Source organism: Meles meles, chromosome 6, assembly GCF_922984935.1.
Source record: "Meles meles chromosome 6, mMelMel3.1 paternal haplotype, whole genome shotgun sequence".
Lineage (NCBI taxonomy): Eukaryota > Metazoa > Chordata > Mammalia > Carnivora > Mustelidae > Meles > Meles meles.
In genome coordinates, this window is record NC_060071.1 from 56,933,675 (window position 1) to 56,950,281 (window position 16,607).

A 16,607-nucleotide genomic window follows, 5' to 3' on the forward strand; every position below is an offset into this window, starting at 1 on the left:
TCCTTACCATTTAAAAATTATTTAAGAAATAGTTGGGGTAAAATATAATTATGATACATACTGAGTGGCGTAGGAATTTACATCTTCTGTTTCAAAACATTGGATTAAGTAATAATATTAAAACTTCCTGAGTTGTCACTCTGATTTATCCCAAATTTCACCTTTCAATCCCAACTAAATCTAAAAAGCTCAGTATTAGGGCACCTGGGATGCTCAGTTGGTTAAGCATCCAACTTTTGATCTCAGCTCAGGTCTTGATCTCAGGGTTCTGAATTCAAGCCCCACATTGGACTCCATGCTGGGCATGGGACCTACTTTTTAAAAAAAAAAAGTTTTTTAATAAAAAACTTAGTATTAACTAAATCTGAGTGTGGCTAGTCAAATCTAGTTAGAAGCCTCAAATTCTGAAAGCTATCTAAGCAACTTCTTCAATTTGTGTACACCTTCAAGCATAGTAAACATGAGAAACTCGGAGGGCATGAATATCAGTACACAAATAGATTGGAAGAGACATGTCTTTGAGAATCACTACCAAAGAGAAGAGTATCCAACATTTTGTTTTAAAGGAAAATGTACCCAGTATGTGAGATTTCATATTCTTCTATAATAAACAAGAAAGACACTTCATTTAAAGGCTGAATTCATTCTTCTTCAATACTTCCAGGATCCACAGGGTAAGGGTCCTTATGAAAAACTGATCAGATCAGAATAGAGTTCTTGAGGAGGATTTTCACAGTGGATATTAAAACTATTAAATAAAATGGAAAAAAATTTATGAAAAGTTTAATTAAAGACATTAATTTCCAAGAATAGTCAAGATGAATCTGAATGTCTTTGATTGGTCATGGAAAAACTCTTCCTGAAACTTAGAACCTTGCCAAATAGTCTCCTCATTGCCATTTTCATCTCCTTATTTCTGAATGTATAGATAATAGGATTCATAAAAGGAGTGATAAGGGCATCAAAGATGGCTAAAAATTTATCTATGGGTAATGTAGGGAATGGCCACACATAGACAGTAATACAGGGGCCAAAGAAAAAGACTACCACAGTGATGTGAGCAGAGAGAGTGGAGAGGGCCTTAGATGAACCACCTGAAGAGTGTTTGCGAACTGTGACCAGGATGAAAATGTAAGACACAATCAAGATGAAGAAAGTGCCCATGGAGATGAAACCACTGTTGGCCGTGACCAGAAATTCCAGTCTGTATGTGTCTATACATGCAAGTTTGATAAACCGAGGAAAATCACAATAAAAACTGTCCATTTTGTTGGGACCACAAAAGGGTAAGTTTACAACAAAAGCCAGTTGGGCCACAGAATGGATGAGTCCAATGGTCCAAGCAACAGCCAAAAGAGAAATGCACATTCTTAGGCTCATAAGGGTCAGGTAGTGGAGGGGCTTACAGATAGCAATGTATCGGTCATAGGCCATTACTATAAGCAGCACCATCTCCGTACCCCCAACTGTGTGAATAAAGAACATCTGAGTAATGCACCCTGTCAAGGAGATGACTTTATGTTTTCTGAAAAGATCATAAATCATCTTTGGGCTTGCAATGCTGGAAACACCTGTATCGATGATGGAAAGATTTGCCAGCAAAAAGTACATGGGGGAATGTAAGTGATGGTCTGAGATGATCGTGAGCACAATGAGAAGGTTTCCTAGCATACTTGCTATGTAAAATAGAGTAAAAAACAAAAAAAGAAGAATCTGAATCTCCCAAGAACTGCTGAGTCCCAGCAACAAAAATTCAGACACCACAGAGTGATTTCCTCCGCCCATCAACTTCTTGTGCTAGGCCAATCCTGAAGATACCTGCAGAGCATAAGAGGGAGAAATACACGATTTTTACATTAAAAGGGACGCCTGGCTATAAGGGTTACACAAATGTCAAAAACAAAAGATCGCTTAGCCATTGTACACAGTTACATAGAGTTTACATAGTACAAAAATCACAGAGAGCCAGCACCAAAACTTTTCCCATGCCTAGATCTTTGTTATCATTTAATCATATGCCTCAAATTTAGTTTGGTCTTCAGTGTGTGATGAAATAGGGAAAATGTAGACAAATTCACCTATGAATTTAAGGAACTACATCAGGAGATAGACATACTTTCTAATTTGTACACTGAAATATGCCACAGAATTGAAACGTGCAGAAAGGCACATAGAACTCTCTAGAGAGGTGTCTAATTTATTCTTTTAAATGGCTACCCAATATTCAGTGTGGATGGACCATAATTTATTTACCAATTTCCCTATTAATAAGCATTTAACTTATTTCTAATTTATTGGCCCCTACAGATAATGCTATAAATAACTATCCATATATATATACATCTTTGTGTATTAATGCTTTCCTTTCTGTGTCACAGATTGCCAGAAATTACATCACTGGGTCAAAGTGCACATATTTTTGAATAGTAGTGTTGCCCAACAGCTTTCAAAAAAAACTGGAATAGCACATATTTCTATATTAATACTTTCTTTAATTGTTGCCAGAATAGTGGGTGTAAAGTGATAGCTCACTGTTATTCTGGTTTTCATTTCTCTCACAACCAATAAATTTGAATATTATTGCAGTTTGAATCTGTACTTCTGTAAGTGCCTATTTATGCCTTTTCCTATTTCCTACTGTGCTTTTTTTTTACAAATTTGTAAGTGCTCTTTTTATATTACAGATATTAAGCATTTGTCATTTGTTTTATCTTTTCTATCTGTCATTTTCTGTCATTTGTTTTCTCTTTTATCTTTATCAATTCTCTATTAATTTTGTTTCATTATACCCAAGTTTGCAATTGTTAAACAATTAAATACAGCTATTACTTTTTTAACGTACTGCTTTTAAGATCTCCTTTGCTCCTGAATCATACATGTACATCCTTGGATTTTCTTTCATTTATTTATTTATTTGACAGAGATCACAGGTAGGCAGAAAGGCAGGCAGAGAGAATGGAAGGGAAGCAAGCTCCCTGCTGAGCAGAGAGCCCGATGTGGGGCTCGATCCCAGGACCCTGGAATCATGACCTAAGCTGAAGGCAGAGGCTTTAACCCACTGAGCCACCCAGGCACCCCATACATCCTTGGATTCTCTTTCAATGCTTTGTTTTGTTTTCTATTTAGGACTGTGCTCTATTATTTTATATATATATTTTAAAATATAAGTTCACTTTTAATTTCTTCCAGTGAATAAAATAGTAATGACACTGTGTGTTAAATGACCCATTCTTCCCTCTTTCAATTTAACTATTATTTTTTTGCATTACACTTAATTATCAGATATTTGGGGATCTGTTTCTGAATTCTTTATTTTGATTTCACTGATACATTTGTCTCATTCTGTAGAAATATTAGGGTAACTGGACGCCTGGGTGGTTCAGTTGGTTAAGCATCTGCCTTTGGTTCAGCTCATGATCCCAGGGTTCTGGGATGGAGTCCCACATCAGGCTCCTTGCTCAACAAGGAACCTGCTTCTCCCTCACCGTGCTGCTCCCCCTGCTTATGCTCCTTTTCTGACAAATAAATAAATAAAATCTTTGAAAAGGAAAAAAAAAAGAAATTCAGGGTAATACTACATCACTATGTCTAATCAAGCACATCTCTCCTTCAGTGTCCTTATTTTTCATACTTCCTTGGCTATTCATAAGCATATATTATAGCATATAAATTTTAAATTCATTTTCTCCAATGCCCCCAAAATTCCATTGAACTTCTGATTTGAGTTGCAATAAATTTGTATATTAACTTTGAATGAAGTAGCATGGTTATGATAGTGTCTTTCCATTCAAGAACATAGTACATCCACCCATTTGTTCATTTTTTTTTAAGATTTTATTTATTTGAGAGAGAGAGAGAAAGCATGAGAAGGAGGGGAGGAGCAGAGGGAAAAGGAGAAGCAAACTCCCTTTAAGCAGGAAGCCCAACACAGGACTTGACCCCAGCACTCTGGGATCATGACCTGAGCTGAAGGCAGACGCTTAACCAACTGAACCACTGAGGAATCCCCATCCATTTGTTCAAACCTTGTTTCATCTCCTTCAATATGATTTTGCCATTTTCTTTACATCTGTTCTATGTTCTCTTTGTTAAAATTGTTCTTATGTATTTTATAGCTTTTTTCCTTGGCATTATAAATGAAATATCTTTTCTCACTTCCATTTCTAGGTTCTTTTTGCTAGAATGGGAAAAAGTTATTTCTTTTGATATGTTATGTGTAGTCACCTAACTACCTTCTGTTATTGGGTGAATAATTTTTTACTGAAATAGCTTGGGTTCTCTAGGTTTATGATGTCACCAGCAGAAAGATACAACTTTTTCATACTTAATTTTTGCTGGTTTGGTTAAAATCGTATCCACTTCATCATCCCCTTATTAACATGAAAGTCCTACTATACTTTCCTTTTTTTTTTCATGTCTATTGTCCCTTTTCTAGTGATACATTTCTCTATTCTTATTTTATTTTTTCTTAAAGATTTATTTATGTATTTAGATGACAGAGAGAGTGAGAGAGGGACCACAAGAAGGGGGAGTGGGAGAGGGAGAAGCAGGCTTCCCACTGAGCAAGGAGCCTGATGGAGGACAGACTCCCAATAGACTGAGCCACCCAGTGCCCCATTTCTCTATTCCTATTTTAAAATAAGATGCCAGTGGGGCACCTGGGTGGCTCAGACAGTTAGGCTACCAACTTGATTTCAGCTTGGCTAATGATCTCAGGATTGTGAGATGGAGCCCCATGTCAGATTCCATACGGGGCATGAAGCCTGTTTGGGACTCTCTCTCTCTCCCTGTCCCTCTGCCCCTCCTTCCCCCCAACCAAAAATAATAATAATAATAATAATAATTTTAAAATTAAACATAAATAAAATACAATGCCAACTATTTTCCCTACCAATATGTTCTATTTCCTTCCTGCCTTTCCCCAACACCAGTTAAGATAAGAACTTTAAAATACCTTTCTCCCCCACTTCTTACCTCCTCCCTCCCATTTAAATAAAATTAGTTTCTTTTTGTGTTTCTTGAACTTCTAATTATTTTATATATTATGCCTCCTGAGTCAATCCCCCCTGTTTGGTTTCCCTTCATGATTTCCCTCTCATTATCTTTATTGTATATGCTTTAAAGTATCCATTGCTCCTAACCTTCTAGTCTCAAATTATTGCCAGTGAATTCCTTTGCATATTAACATTACTTTTTATTGAAATTAGCATCTGCTTCTTACAACACTCTTGTGTCCAACATCAGTCTAGTATCACATATACTTAATATATGCTTTATACATATAAATTCTAATATCTGAAATGAAATTTCAGAAATCATCTATATCAGTCTCTCTGATTTCAAGATTTACTTAATATATCTAGTCTAATCTCATACTGTTATTACTCTTCTAAACTTTCAGGGTTGTAAATGCCACCTAATACATAGTGTTAGACTCCTTGTTAATTGTTGTTGGAATAGTAACTTGACAATAGAAAGTGCCTAAAAATCTGAAGTAAGTAAACATCATGTCATTGGTCATTTAAAGTAAACTATAACTCTCAGTTACAATATTCTTATGTGTTGCTTTATGATAAAGTGATTAAAGAAAAGCCAACTTGAGAGTTTTTTTTTAATTTGATTTTTTTAAGCTCCAAACTATGAATTAATCTCATCCCAAATATTTTCTGTCACAGTGAATGTTGATCTTGAAGACAAGTGAAATTTTCTCTACAAGATAACAAGAACTAGAATTTAAAATAAATATCCAATCCTGTTAATCTTTCTTTATATATACAGATTTGGGTACTATGTAGTTTATTTAAATTGGTTCATTCATTTTCTTCCTATGTTTCTTGTTCTGGAGAGACAGATCTAAAATATTGGTTAAAAGTGAACAATCACAAACCATACTACTAGGTTTAAACTTGCCGTCACCACTTGCCTTACCACTAACCCTTGAGAGAGGATTTCAGCTCCCTCCATGTTGACCTCAGTCTGTACTTTCTTCCCCCCAAACACCCTCCCCCCGCCTCCCTGGCTGTGCTTTCTAATTGATTAAATTATTCTTTCTAGCTTATCTCTGAATTTAGACAACAGACCCTGCAGGCAAAGCAACCCCTGATGGGAACCAAATTTATCCCCTTTAAGCAACAGGGACTACCCTGACACCACGCATGATCTTGCATGATTGACCTCAGGAGGATAATCTAGGGGACCTTTACTGACCACCTGCGGGTACCCACTGACCTTTGTCCCACATTTGCCTTACTTAAACCTAGAAGCTTTTTCAGCGCTTTTGAGACAGGCTTTGAGACGCTAGTCTGCTGTCTTCCCAGTGTGGGCCTTACTGAAACAAATTTCTTTCTTGTTTCAGCAAGCACTCATCCCTCCGCCTTTGGATTTTGTCAGTGGTGAGTGGCCAAACATAGTCTGAATAGGACCCCCAGAGTCAAGTGCTCTTGCACCCCTATGCCCCACTTACACCCTGACCTCAGATAATTTACTTAATCTTATTGTGTCTAAGTTTACCCATGTGTTAAATTGAAGTAATAATAGTCTGGCCTCAAAAATTGCCATGAATAAAGAGCTTAGTAAAGATCTTAGAATACTTAGCAAGAATTCAATAACTTTTAGCTATAATGATTTATTATAACAGTTCTTATAACAGTGAATTAGTTCACTAAACTCTCCTGGTAGTCTTAATTCTCACTTGTCTCCCTCATTTTTTGTCCTCTGTTCATTAGATACATTGTTTAAGATCTTGTCTTATTCTCCTCCTAACCGGCTTCTTCTATATTCTAATTATACCCTCCCCAAAAGCTTGACCACTGTGGGAAAGGCAGCATATATGAAATACTTAATACTTTCATTGGAGTACAAATGCCAGCTGAATCCAAATGGGTATATCACTCATTCCCTGATTCTATCCTAAACAGTATAGTCATATTTCCCATAGTCTACTAAACACTGTCACCTAAATGTTTATATATCAGTCTTGTGCATGTGGAATTTCACATGACTACCATAAAGCTAATAATCATCTCTCTCCTCCCCATGCAGCTTTTCTTTCAGATCTAGTATAACATTACAAGCATCTTATCCACTCAGCTCTTCTCAAATCCTCCACTTGCTTTCACTAGGTTACCAAAACCCTACTATACAGGACAACGGGTCTCTCTCCCTTTCTAACCTGAATATGGCCATCAGATTACTCTTTCTAAGCACTTTGGTTATGTAACTAGCACCACCAAAATATGTTCAGTAGTTTTCATTGCCTCTGAAAGTACAAAATCCTAATTTAGAAGGTACTGCTATAATTTGTCTCCATACCATCTTTCTAGGATGCTTCTATTTGCAAGAAATATTTATTCCTCCTTAATACTATGTGCTCGATTGCCTATAGAGGACTTCCTCTTTAACTCCCTGCATTCTGACAGCTGTGCCCTGGACTTTTATACTGGTCTCGTTGTTGTGGGGCTACTGAGGGAAGGGTCAAGAAATAATTCTTGAGACATCTTCAGTACAAAAATGTGCTTTTATTATAGCGCAGGGATAGGACCCATGGGGCAGAAAGTGCTGCACTGGGATTGTGAGGAGTAACTGATTATATACTTTTTAGGTAGTGAGGGTTAGAAAAAACATAGTCTTTAAGGAATTTGTGTATGCTGAAAGCAAGGTCTCCAAGACCTTGGAAGGTCAGCTATTATCCAGTTAGGGTTATTCTTTATTGTTTTAGTAAAGCATTATTCATGAGACTGTTTAGATATGTGTTAGTGGGCCACATGTTGAAAGATGATTGTTATCATATCCCGGAAGTTTGCAGTTATCAGATTGAAATTACACTAACCAAAGCAAAGCTGTATTGGTCAAACATTAAAGAAAATCCTTGAAGGAGTTGTAGGAGTGTTACACCCTATATGTCTCAGGGACTTATCAGTGGGCTACAAGTTGTAAGGAGACTTCATTTTAGCTATGATTCTCTTGCTTTTGTTCCCGTTATCATCATGAAGATCATCACTAAATACCTTGGAGTGGCTAAATCTTCAACCTTATGATCTCTCTGCATCGCTTCATACTGTTCACCATTTCCTACTTTCTGAGAAATATTATAAATAGTGGGATGTATAGAGACTTTCTCATTTTTCTCCCTATTGGTAATGTCTAGTCTATAAACTGGATCTAATAAGATAATTCTTCAAGTAAGAATTTTATCTAGTCATTAACATAGAAAAGACTTAAATCTGCATGGATTTACATTTTCATTATGTTGTACACCTGAAACTAATATACTGTTACATGTCAATTATACTTCAATTTTGAAAAAGACAAAAAAAGGGATGCCTGGGTGGATCAGTCCTTAAGCGTCTGCCTTCGGCTCAAGTCATGATCCCAGTGTCTTAGTATCTAGCCTAGCATCAGACTCCCTGCTCAGTGGGAAGCCTGCTTCTCCTCTCCCACTCCCCCTGCTTGTGTTCTCTCTCCCACTGTCTCTCTCTCTCTGTGTCAAATAAATAAATAAAATCTTTAAAAAAAAACAATAAAGAAAGAAAAAAGAGGAATACTTAGACAAAGAACAGAGAAGAACTGAAAGTAGCAGATGAAGAACAGTGTGAACATTATTGGAGACTTGAATTGTCACTTCATGGGGAAAATTGGGTTAATTTTTTTTTTCTACCTGGTTTACAGTTGATGAGAAAGATCAAAAGTTATTCCCGGTACAGGGGCCAGAGACATTTCTGTTCATTGAACTTACAGAAAGATTCATAAATGAAAAGTAAGTGATCCAAGAGCGTAGGTAGTAGAATCTATGATAATAATATAATATTATTTTAAAAGATTCACTTTCAGATAGCTAACAAGATCATCTTATTTAATTTTCCTCTTTCTGAGCATTCTTTGTGGGCACAATTGGTGGGGGGAAGACTTCTAACTAGAGTCATTAACATTTAAAAGGACTTAAATGTCAAAGCTTAGAGGCCAAGGGCAGAATGTGTCTAAACACGTGCATAACTTAACTTTAAATATATGCAAATGTGTAAATTCTAAAACCCACTTTGGGCATCCTTTTGAGTGTTTCCTAAATGATTTTCTTCACTCCTCTCCAAACCCTCAGATAAAATTTTCTTAAGATGATGACTTAGGAGCAATTACTTTTGTTGGATCCTCAGTATAGATGGAAACTCTTATTATCCACCAGATATTGATTTTTTTTAATATTTTATTTATTTATTTGACAGAGAAAGAGGTGACAAGTAGGCAGAGAGGCCGGCAGAGAGAGAGGGAGAAACAGGCTCCCCACTGAGCAGAGAGCCCGATGCGGGGCTCGATCCCAGGACCCTGAGATCATGACCTGAGCCGAAAGCAGAGGCTTAAACCACTGAGCCACCCAGGCGCCCCTACAATTATTTCCTAAATGTTATGTCAGACTTCTCTTAATTCTGATCTAATATTGGCTTCAGAAAACACTAATGTTATATATTATATTAGTATTATATATAATAGCTATACTATATCCTCTGGAAATAAAGATACTCTATGTGAGAATATCATTAGTCCTCATGACTAACCAATGAGTTATAAATTCATCTGAATTAAGAATGTTTCTATTGTCTCACATAATTACAACTAAGACAATTTCTTCAAGTTCTGCCCTACCATGAACACTGCTATCTTGACCTTATTTCATTAATTATTTCCTACAGGATATGAATACCAAAATTTATAACATCATTTTGCTTTTTTCTAAAAGTTTACAGCCTCTAAAAACTTTCACATCTTTTATTGTACAACACACAGGGAAGAGTGGAAAGAGAATATGATCTACATTTTACAGATTAGAAAACAAGAACTCAAAGAGATTAAATGGATCACCTAATTTTGCACAACTAAATGTCAAATTCAAGCCCAATTCTTGTAACTGTTGTAAAGATGCAAGTGAATAAAAGAAGTATGTAAAGAAAATGCTAAAATTTTAACAGTTGCTATTTTCCCATGAAGGGGCTGTCTGTGATTTTTTTCCCTTCTTTATACTTCTATAAATTTTCTATTTTACACATCTATTTCTCTTTTTAAAAAATATATTAATTTAAAAAATAAGTGGAGGGTGCCTGGGTGGCTCCATCAATTAAGAATCTCCCTTCAGGGCGCCTGGGTGGCTCAGTGGATTAAAGCCTCTGCCTTCGGCTCAGGTCATGATCCCAGGGTCCTGGGATCCAGTCTGGCATCAGGGCTCTCCAACCTACAGTCAAAAATAACTTCAAGGACATGAGGAAGTAGCTTCTACTACCAAGGTGCTTGATAGAATTTCATAGAAGATAAAATAGGTTTTTAGTGCCTACCTCCTCATCTCCTGATCCTCTACCATCTACTGTCATACTGCTTTCTACATTAGCTCAGTTATCTACTACCCTCATGCTTTCTCTGGCTGTCCAAGACCTTCACTATGTCATTCTTACCCAGATCTAGTCTCTTCTAAGTTCCCAGCCCCCAGTGTTATCCTTTCCATGTCCTTTTCAATTAAACCACTCACATGTTAAGCCATATCCACATAAAGTGTGTTAAGAAGAAATCAATAGTTACCTGAATTTATATAAATTTAATTCTCATAAAATTTTCATTTTAGTTCTATATGTTCCTAATTGCACCATCCTTCCTAACTATTCCACGCTACTCCAACTCTTCCACTCTCAATCTGCACTCCTTGCATATTAGAAAGACACATCAACAGCCTGGCATTCAACCTCTAAAATGTTGACTATACCTAATGTTATATCCCTATGGTGAAATTTTCACACTAGTGTTGTAGTTTACTGCATTCCATTGTCTGTTTCATCTATGTTGCATAAAAAAAACAACACAGAGAAATCTTTTATGAGCCCTGGAAATGGCTCACACTCAATGCTGAAAATGTCATTAATCCTATTTGCAAAGAAAGGCAGTGGGAACCAGACTCTCTCCTACCTGAGTTAGACCAAAGAATCTATTCTTCTCAAATAGTAGTAGATCAATTCCCTCCAAATTTTGTGACAAGATAGAGAGCTTCCATTATGTAAAGACTATAATTTCTAAAAGAGAAAAATAAGAATTAGTTCAACGGATACTGAGAACCAAATGACAGAAATTGGGAGTATATAAAACACAGAAATGGAAAATACAACTTAGGAATTTATCTATCACAAAAACAAACAAACAAAACAAAACAAAAAAACTAAAAGAAAATACGGAATAGGGGCGTCTGGGTGGCTCAGTGGGTTAAGCCTCTGCCTTCAGCTCAGGTCATGATCTCAGGGTGCTGGGATCAAGTCCCACATCAGGCTCTCTGCTCAGCAGGGAGCCTGCTCCCCACTTGTGATCTTTCTCTCTGTTGAATAAATAAATAAAATCTTAAAAAAAAAGAATGAATACTGTTACACTGAAAAGAAATTTAAAAAGAAAGAAAGAAAGAAAATAGAGAATAGGGGAATAGAAAAGAATAAGAAATAGAAAAGATGAAATATGCAGTGTCCTCCTCCTGGAACATCCTCTTCTAGTCAAAATTCCACCCTTGATTCATGATCCAGCTTATTGTCCTCCAAATACCCTTAGCAATACCTTCCCCAGTACCCTTGGCAAGAGCCATAGTCCATTCATCTTGATACTCCTCCCCATGCCTTGCCCATAATACATATATCACAAATATGTGGACTAGCAATTTAACTGTGTATTAGGTTAAAAGAGGAAATAATTACTGAGGAATCATTGGAGAGAGACCCAAGAGTAGGTTAGATTAATATTCAGTCTGCTAAACAGTATAACATTTGTTTTGCATACATTTTACATGATGATACTTGAAATAAGAGCATTTTTCTAGGCTCAGGGGAGGATAATTTCACATTCTGATTGGGACTGTAACCTTTTCCAAAACAAAGAGCTTAATATTGTTTTCCTCAAGTAGAAAGGATTCTAATTAGCAACCTTGAATACTGGTGACCAAATGAAGCTGTGAGTCTTGGGAATAGCCAATTTTTCCTTGATTAGATTTTCCTGGAATTATTCCTTAGATTCCACACTGATTTTGCTCCTGGGGAATTAAAAAGGCCAAAAGGACTGAAGAAAGAAAAGTACCTCTGGCTACTGGATTTAATGGTGATTTAGAAGGATGTACAGAAATATTTTTGCTTTAAAATGAATCCATAGAGGGGCGCCTGGATGGCTCAGTTGTTAAGCATCTTCCTTTGGCTCAGGTCATGATCATGAGGTCCTGGGATTGAGCTCTGCTTCGGGCTCCTGTAAGGACCTATTTTATATTTCTATTTTAGCCAGAAGCTTCCATTGAGGTTAAACAATAACTTTGTTGTTTAACCCTTAAACTGTCCCTGCACCCCTTCCCCCAGGGGAATTAAAAACAAGTCCCAGAAACCAGCTCCAGGTGTGGAGGCCAAGAAAAACAAGGCTGTACCCACCTGAGTCTAGCCCGAACATAAGTACAGCCATCTTGGCAAAGCAAAAGCTGGCACCTTGCACTGTAAGAGTGGGTTAGCATAAGAATGGCCATCCTGAAGGCCGGGAAGCCATTTTACTGAGCGTCCCTAACTGGCCCACACTGTGTATGTGACTTGAGATAAGAGGAACCAGCTAGAGGAGTCAAGATGGTGGAGAAGTAGCAAGCTGAGACCACATCAGGTAGCAGGAGATCAGCTAGATACCTTATCTAACCATTGAAAACACCTACAAATCCAATGGGAAATCGAAGAGAAGAAGAACAGCAATTATAGAAACAGAAAATCAACCACTTTCTGAAAGGTAGAACTGGGGGAGAAGTGAATCCAAAAAGACGGGAAGATAGATCGTGGGGGGAGGGGCCAGCTCCCGGCAAGCGGTGGAGCAACAGAGCACAAAATCAGGACTTTTGAAAGTCTGTTCCACTGAGGGACATTGCTCCAGAGGCTAAACCGGGGTGAAGCCCACGCGGGGTCAGCGTGGCCCCAGGTCCTGCAGGGTCACAGAAGGATCGGGGGTGTTGGAGTGTCACAGAGTTGCAAGTATTAGAACAGGGAAGCCAGCTATAGAGACAGAGCCAAGGAGTGAGCTCCCAGGTCAGGGTTACCTTGAACTGGTCACAGGCTGGGTGAGCTCGGAGTGCGGCGGGAGGCCGGGGATGTGGGAGTGACTGGGCGCTGTTCTCTGGGGCCGCACTGAGGAGTGGGGCCCCGGGCTCTCGGCTCCTCCAGGCCAGAGACTGGGAGACTGCCATTTTCATTCCCATCCTCTGGAACTATACGGAAAGCGTTCAGGGAACAAAGCTCCACAAAGCGAACCCAAGCAGATTACTTTTCCGGCCCCCAGTGCGGGCGGTACAATTCCACCTCCGGCAAAGACACTTGAGAGTCACTAATACAGGCCCCTCCCCTAGAAGATCAACAAAAAAATCCAGCCAGGACGAAGTTCACCTACCAAGGAAAGCAGGTTCAATACCAAGGACAACAGCGGAATTCCAGAAGAGGAGAAAGCAAAGCACGGAACTCATGGCTTTCTCCCCAAGATTCTTTAGTCCTGTGGTTAATTTAATTTTCTTTTTTTTTTCAATTTTTTTTCTTCTTCTGCTAAATTTCTTTAAACTTTTACCCTTTTCTTTTTTAATGTTTTTTAACTAGTTTATCTAATATATATAGATAGAGAGAGATATATATATACTTTCTTTCTTTTTTATATTTTTTCTTTATTTGTTTTATTTTTTAATTTTTTCTGAACTGTTTTTATCCCCTTTCTCCCCCCCCCCCCCACAATTTGGGGTCTCTTCTGATTTGGTTAAAGCACATTTTTCTGTGGTCTTTGCCACCCTTTTAGTATTTTATTTGCTCCTTCATATACTCTTATCTGGACAAAATGACAAGGCGGAAAAATTCACCACAAAAAAAGAACAAGAGGCAGTACCGAAGGCTAGGGACCTAATCAATGCAGATATTGGTAATATGTCAGATCTAGAGTTCAGACTGACGATTCTCAAGGTTCTAGCTGGGCTGGAAAAAGGCATGGAAAAAACAAATGATAAGATTAGAGAAACCCTCTCTGGAGATATAAAAGCCCTTTCTGGAGAAATTAAAGAACTAAAATCTAACCATGTTGAAATCAAAAAAGCTATTAATGAGGTGCAATCAATGATGGAGGCTCTCACTGCTAGGATAAATAAGGCAGAAGAAAGAATTAGTGATATAGAAGACCAAATGACAGAGAATAAAGAAGCTGAGCAAAAGAGGGACAAACAGCTACTGTACCACGAGGGGAGAATTTGAGAGATAAGTGACACCATAAGATGAAACAACATTAGAATAATTGGGATTCCAGAAGAAGAAGAAAGAGAGAGGGGAGCAGAAGGTCTATTGGAGTGAATTTTTGGAGAGAATTTCCCTAATATGGCAAAGGTAACAATCATCAAAATCCAGGAGGTGCAGAGAACCCCCCTCAAAGTCAACAAGAATAGGTCCACACCCCGTCACCTAATAGTAAAATTTACAAGTCTTAGTGACAAAGAGAAAATCCTGAAAGCAGCCCGGGAAAAGAAGTCTGTAACATAAAATGGTAAAAATATTAGATTGGCAGCAGACTTATCCACAGAGACCTGGCAGGCCAGAAAGAGCTGGCATGATATATTCAGAGCACTAAACGAGAAAAACATGCAGCCAAGAATACTCTATCCAGCTAAGCTATCATTGAAAATAGAAGGAGAGATTAAAAAGCTTCCAGGACAAACAAAAACTGAAAGAATTTGCAAACACCAAACCCGCTCTACAGGAAATATTGAAAGGGGTCCTCTAAGCAAAGAGAGAGCCTAAAAGTAGTAGATCAGAAAGGAACAGAGACAATATACAATAACAATCACCTTACAGGCAATACAATGGCACTAAATTCATATCTTTCAATAGTTACCCTGAATGTTAATGGGCTAAATGCCCCAATCAAAAGGCAGAGAGTATCAGAATGGATAAAAAGACAAAACCCATATATATGTTGCCTACAAGAAACTTCATTTTAGACCCGAAGACACCTCCAGATTTAAAGTGAGGGGGTAGAAAACAATGTACCATGCTAATGGGCATCAGAAGAAAGCTGGGATGGCAATCCTTATATCAGATCAATTAGATTTTAAGCCAAAGACTATAATAAGAGATGAGGAAGGACACTATATCCTACTCAAAGTGTCTGTCCAACAAGAAGATCTAACAGTTTCAAATATCTATGCCCCTAACGTGGGAGCAGCCAACTATATAAACCAATTAATAACAAAATCAAAGAAATACATCAATAATAATACAATAATAGTAGGGGACTTTAACACTGCCCTCGCTGAAATGGACAGATCATCCAAGCAAAAGATCAACAAGGAAATAAAGGCCTTAAATGACACACTGGACCAGATGGACATCACAGATATATTCAGAACATTTCATTCCAAAGCAACAGAATACACATTCTTCTCTAGTGCACATGGAACATTCTCCAGAATAGATCACATCCTGGGTCCTAAATCAGGTCTCAACCAGTATCAAAAGATTGGGATCATTCCCTGCATATTTTCAGACCACAGTGCTCTGAAGCTAGAACTCAATCACAAGAGGAAAGCTGGAAAGAACCCAAATACATGGAGACTAAACAGCATCCTTCTAAAGAATGAATGGGTCGACCAGGAAATTAAAGAACAATTGAAAAAATTCATGGAAACAAATGATAATGAAAACACAATGGTTCAAAATCTGTGGGACACAGTGAAGGCAGTCCTGAGAGGAAAATATATAGCGGTACAAGCCTTTCACAAGAAACAAGAAAGGTCTCAAGTACACAACCTAACTCTACACCTAAAGGAGCTGGAGAAAGAACAAGAAAGAAACCCTAAACCCAGCAGGAGAAGTAAAATCATAAAGATCAGAGCAGAAATCAATGAAATAGAAACTAAAAGAACAGTAGAACAAATCAATGAAACTAGGAGCTGGTTCTTTGAAAGAATTAATAAGATTGATAAACCCCTGGCCAGACTCATCAAAAAGAAAAGAGAAAGGACCCAAATAAATAAAATCATGAATGAAAGAGGAGAGATCACAACTAACACCAAAGAAATACAGACAATTATAAGAACATACTATGAGCAACTCTACGCCAACAAATTTGACAATCTGGAAGAAATGGATGCATTCCTAGAGACATATAAACTACCACAACTGAACCAGGAAGAAATAGAAAACCTGAAAAGGCCCATAACCAGTAAGGAGATTGAAACAGTCATCAAAAATCTCCAAACAAACAAAAGCCCAGGGCCAGACAGCTTCCCAGGGGAATTCTACCAAACATTTTAAGAAGAACTAATTCCTATTCTCCTGAAACTGTTCCAAAAACTTCCAAACTCATTTTATGAGGCAAGCATTGCATTGATCCCAAAACCAGACAAGGATCCCACCAAATAGAGAACTACAGACCAATATCCTTGATGAACACAGATGCAAAAATTCTCACCAAAATACTAGCCAATAGGATTCAACAGTACATTAAAAGGATTAATCACCATGACCAAGTGGGATTTATTCCAGGGCTGCAAGGTGGTTCAACATCTGCAAATCAATCAATGTGATACAACACATTAATAAAAGAAAGAACAA

The 16,607-nt window shown here is 37.7% G+C and overlaps 1 protein-coding gene across 1 annotated transcript; it reads right to left on the reverse strand.

Annotated features, from left to right (window-relative positions):
• Positions 1 to 813: 813 nt before the first annotated feature.
• Positions 814 to 1,785, reverse strand: LOC123944296 (olfactory receptor 4F3/4F16/4F29-like). The gene has a single exon (XM_046009261.1). The coding sequence runs from the start codon at positions 1,783 to 1,785 to the stop codon at positions 814 to 816; it is 972 nt and encodes a 323-aa protein (XP_045865217.1).
• Positions 1,786 to 16,607: the final 14,822 nt, after the last annotated feature.

What these genes read in the sequence shown, in the direction of transcription:
- LOC123944296 (XM_046009261.1), bottom strand. Translation starts at nt 1,785, where the DNA reads ATGGGCGGAGGAAATCACTCTGTGGTGTCTGAATTTTTGTTGCTGGGA.